Source organism: Macrobrachium rosenbergii, chromosome 21 (assembly GCF_040412425.1).
Source record: "Macrobrachium rosenbergii isolate ZJJX-2024 chromosome 21, ASM4041242v1, whole genome shotgun sequence".
NCBI lineage: Eukaryota > Metazoa > Arthropoda > Malacostraca > Decapoda > Palaemonidae > Macrobrachium > Macrobrachium rosenbergii.
Window position 1 is genome coordinate 43,964,231 of NC_089761.1, and position 5,042 is coordinate 43,969,272.

At 38.9% G+C, this 5,042-nt stretch overlaps 1 protein-coding gene across 1 annotated transcript; it reads left to right on the forward strand.

Moving 5' to 3' along the window:
* The first annotated feature begins 492 nt into the window (after nt 1–492).
* Nucleotides 493–4,117, forward strand: LOC136850042 (actin, muscle-like). Its single transcript, XM_067123596.1, has 2 exons — nt 493–605; nt 2,607–4,117. Exon 2 carries the CDS (start codon nt 2,635–2,637, stop codon nt 3,763–3,765), a length of 1,131 nt encoding a protein of 376 aa, XP_066979697.1. The 5' UTR covers nt 493–605; nt 2,607–2,634; the 3' UTR covers nt 3,766–4,117.
* Nucleotides 4,118–5,042: the final 925 nt, after the last annotated feature.

Here is a 5,042-nt window from a genome sequence, read left to right on the forward strand (position 1 = left end):
TGGAACAATGACCACGCTAAAATAGCTGGTTTACTTATCTCATTAACTTGGGTGTTTTCCATTTATTAAATTATTCATATATTTTTGTGCAAGGCATAATGCAAATCTGGAACGTGACTATGTAACCAAAAGACATCACATCGGACAGCGATGACGTTGTTCCCAGCATAAAAGAGTACAATGAGGTGTGAGTGAGATTATAGTCCCGAAGTATTTTTGGGATGTCTGAATGCGAAGGAGAGCGGCGAGGGGAGGACTCCTCCTCTTTTTCAAACAGAAGGAAGAGAAGGCGTCGACGGGTGGGGTTGTGGGTGGGGATTCTTGTAGTTCATCGTCGCCTGCAGGCCACAAGAGGTCTTTTTTGGTCATACGGTAAACACAAGGCAAGGAGATGGGTGGGGGATGCCAAGGAGGAGATGATGATGGAGGAAGAGGGGTAAAATGTGGCCGTAGAGGAGGAGGAGGAGGTGGAGGAGGGGCCCTTCAGGTGCTGGAGAGAAGGATGGGTGGGTGATATTTCTGAGGCGTTTGGGGGTATGTATATAAGTTCCGACGGACTTGAGGTGATCTTAGTCTACTGCAGACTCAGGATACAAGGCGTTCCTGTAAGTGCACCTTGGCGTTGGCTCCTTTTCCTCTTCTCCGGTTTTGTACTTTCGAGCCGGAAGTGCTTTTGACTTTTGAGTGTCTTGTGCGTTTGGAAGGTTGATAGGGCGATGACAGTGTGATAAGATCGTGAATCGTTTCACCCACGCGAAGATTAATGCGATTTGTACATCAGTTAATGCTTTCACTGGTCGTTCTTTCAAGAGTGATAGTTGTCTTTATTCGTGTACGTTGTTTAGTTGTTGTCTCTAGCACTGAGAACTACAGTTCTTCATATCACTGTTTTTTCAGTGGTTCTTTGATATCCATGATCTAGATTTGTCTAAAAGAATAATAGCGATACAAGCGTTCATTACTACAAAAGTCATCTAGTAAAGATTCCATGCGGCACTAAATGTTCAATCAGTTTCTGTGTACGAGTTTCTAAAAGGCTTAAAATCATTAATTTTTTACTGTCTTTATATTTTAGATGATAATACACCCATTTTATATTGCTCTTATATTTGAAATGATAAAAATATTAGAATACTTTCGTAGTTTTCCAACACCTGAAAATCTTTATTGCTACCTTACTTAGGTTATCAAATCAGTGAATCTGTTTTTCTGAAACTCGAAAGGAAAGATGGGCGGTAAAGACTGTATTCTTTACTTTTCTATTTGAATTTAGCTTACTGATTGTGCGAACATGTTAGTGAATTATATTTCACACTTATATTTGTAATGTCTTGTTTTGTGTCAATACTTGGCGGTAAACTACAACGCTAGTCATTAGATATCTGTTGTATATTGAATATTTCAACCATGTGTTTTTGTCATACTTGGAGTGGAGAGAGATAAGTTGGTACACTGAAAGAGAGAGAGAGAGAGAGAGAGAGAGAGAGAGAGAGAGAGAGAGAGAGAAATTAACTAGTGACTTTGATATTTTTGGCTAATCAAAGACAGACGCGTCAGCGATGTTTGATTATTATTGTTTTATCAACAAAATAAATAAAATGTTTGAAAGCACGAAATCTACTGCCTTCACTGCAGGCTTCATAGGTCATCGCTCGTTGTTAAGAGATTTTGGTATGAATTTTGTGTACGTTAGTGGATATTAGTATAAGTGAATTTTGCTTGAAAGCTGAAATCTGTCTTAAGTTTCAAGTTATAATACTTTTTTTATTTAAACTCTACATATGAAATACTATCCATTACAAAAGTCAATGTTGTGTGCGCTAATTTTATTTCTTTACATTTTTCTTAAAATGGTCCCCGTTGGTATCGTGAACTTTGGCGTTTTCTGGCTTTGATTACTAAAACTTTTACCTTATCAGACTATACTTATCCGACTTTGATTACTAAAACTAATTTACCTTTTCAAACTGAAACCTATTTGCCTAATCAAACTAGATCAATTTCTTTGACACGTGAAGTTTTACCATTGCTAGTGAGGGAATATAACTAAGTTAAGCACTGTATTGAATATCTAGATTATGTCTACAAAACGCAAAGCCACGAAACTACTGTAGAGCGATAAATTAGGATTTTTTACTTGAATACTGAGTTTCATATTTCAGTGCACCAGAACGCGTTTTCTTTTAGCTTCTTCGGCAAAGACTTAGTAAAACGTCACCGGCAATCTGCCACACTGAAAAAAGTCAAGATAAAAACACTCTAGATGGTCTTAATGTCACGATAGGGGACCGGTAACAGCTTTTAAATGAACCACCAACTAGTGCCAAGAACCATTATGACCCTCTTCTCGCATTTCATCACACAGACACTACCTGCACCTTAAGTGAATAGCGATAAGCTGTAAAGGATTCTGGCAGCCAGGCCCTTCCTGTCAAATAGATAATCTTGAATGCTGTATGGGTGCTCCCCTCTTGATTTCTAGATCGCTCTTTTGATTCAAAAGTGTTTTATTACCGACAAGCTATGACTCAAATATCTGTCATGGATTTACATTTATATACCAGCGAAATGATAACGGCAGTTGACATGTATATTGTATATTTCAGATCCATACCCTAATAAACATCTACCATCATGTGCGACGAAGACGCTTGCGCTTTGGTTGTTGACAATGGCTCCGGCATGGTCAAAGCCGGGTTTGCTGGTGATGATGCCCCTCGCGCCGTTTTTCCTTCCATCGTTGGTCGCCCACGTCACCAGGGTGTGATGGTCGGTATGGGTCAGAAGGACGCCTATGTCGGCGATGAGGCCCAGAGCAAGAGAGGTATCCTGACACTCAAATACCCTATCGAGCACGGCATTATCACCAACTGGGACGACATGGAAAAAATTTGGCACCACTCTTTCTACAATGAACTCCGTGTTGCACCTGAAGAATCCCCAGTCCTACTCACTGAGGCTCCTCTCAACCCCAAGGCCAACCGTGAGAAGATGACCCAGATTATGTTCGAAACCTTCAGTGCTCCTGCCATGTATGTTGCTATCCAGGCCGTGCTATCTCTTTATGCCTCAGGACGTACTACAGGCATTGTACTCGATTCTGGTGATGGCGTCTCCCACACTGTACCCATCTATGAAGGCTATGCTCTTCCTCACGCAATCCTTCGTCTCGACCTTGCTGGACGTGACTTAACAGCTTATCTGATGAAGATTATGACAGAGAGGGGCTACTCATTCACCACCACTGCTGAACGAGAAATTGTTCGTGACATCAAGGAAAAGCTTTGCTACGTTGCCCTTGACTTCGAAAGCGAGATGAATGTTGCTGCGGCATCATCTTCCTTGGAAAAATCGTACGAACTCCCTGATGGTCAAGTTATCACCATTGGCAATGAAAGGTTCCGTGCCCCCGAATCACTGTTCCAGCCTTCCTTCTTGGGTATGGAATCCGTTGGTATCCATGAAACCGTTTACAACTCTATCATGAGGTGTGATATTGACATCAGGAAGGATCTCTTCGCTAACAATGTAATGTCTGGTGGTACCACCATGTATCCTGGTATTGCTGATAGGATGCAGAAGGAAATCACTGCCTTAGCTCCATCGACGATCAAGATCAAGATTATTGCTCCACCTGAGAGGAAATACTCTGTTTGGATAGGTGGCTCTATCTTGGCATCACTTTCCACCTTCCAGGCAATGTGGATCACCAAGGAAGAATATGATGAATCTGGTCCAGGCATTGTCCATCGCAAATGCTTCTAAAATACATATAAAGTCAGTCATAGGTATATTAATAATTATAATAAATATTAATTTATTAAAGTTTCCATACTAAACTGTTGATATAATAATCCCCTTTTAAAAATTTTCCTTAACTAAGAGCTTATGATTTTATCAAACGACTTCCAAAAGTTATCTATGTACCTGTTACTTGCTAACTCTTGTGAAGTTTAAGGCAGTTACATTGATCCAGTCGATTCTCTGCTGTGTAGAAGTCAAGGCTGGATAACAGGGACGGTTATGTGGACCTAATGTCAAGATTCTAAACATAACTTAGTCATATTCTTAAGAAAAACGATGTCATTTATTTTCCAAATACAATTATCATTTCTTAGATACTTGTCTTTAACCTAGTTTTTGTTTCGTTTTGTTGAATATTTACAGCGACTGAAAAAGTGGTTGTATTTTAAAGTATTCCGACAGAAAGGAATATTATTACTTTTTCATAAATTATAGCCAATGAAATGAAGGGCAGATTTTTAAAGAATAACCTAGGAAACAATGAATAATCTTCGCATTTCAGTTTTCAAATATAAAGGGCTCTTACTGTATTGAACTGAATGACATCCATTTAATAATTTTCCCAGCGAATTTTTGCCGCTTGTATTGTATTTTGTGTTCGACTGTTTCGCATTCTTATTCCTTCTCTGTCACGGAAAATGTCCCTCTTCGTTTCTGTCTCTGCATATGTTATTCTTTGTAAATGGGTGAGTGATTATTCTTGTCTCATGTCGTCAGCAGTCGCCCTTCCAATTAAAGCGTTACCCAAGTCCAAGGTTACAGGAGAACCTATGAGGATTTTGAAGGCGCTGCAGCGCTCTGTTGAGCTCTCATATGAACATGTAATTGCCAACTCTTGTGACGAACGCTAAAAAGTACTATTGGTAACCCTGTCTTATATTTATTGAAAATATAGGAAGGTAAATTTGATATTATTATTATTATTATTATTATTATTATTATTATTATTATTATTATTATTAAATTTACAGTTAATTATCATCGGTAAATGCTTGACTTGATTTTTTCAACAAAGTCTTTCATTTTGAAATGTCTTAAGTTTTAATGAAGCAATATCACACGATTTGCTTAAATGAATTAACATTAATAAAATACATTCATAGAATGACAACAGCGGTAAATTCATAGAAGAAACACCAGCCGTCACTCATGCTTAATGCTAATCCCGTATCAGTCCCTAAATAAAATACAGTAATATAGGATCGGATTGTCGGAAGAGCGCCGTTCGATAGGCAAGA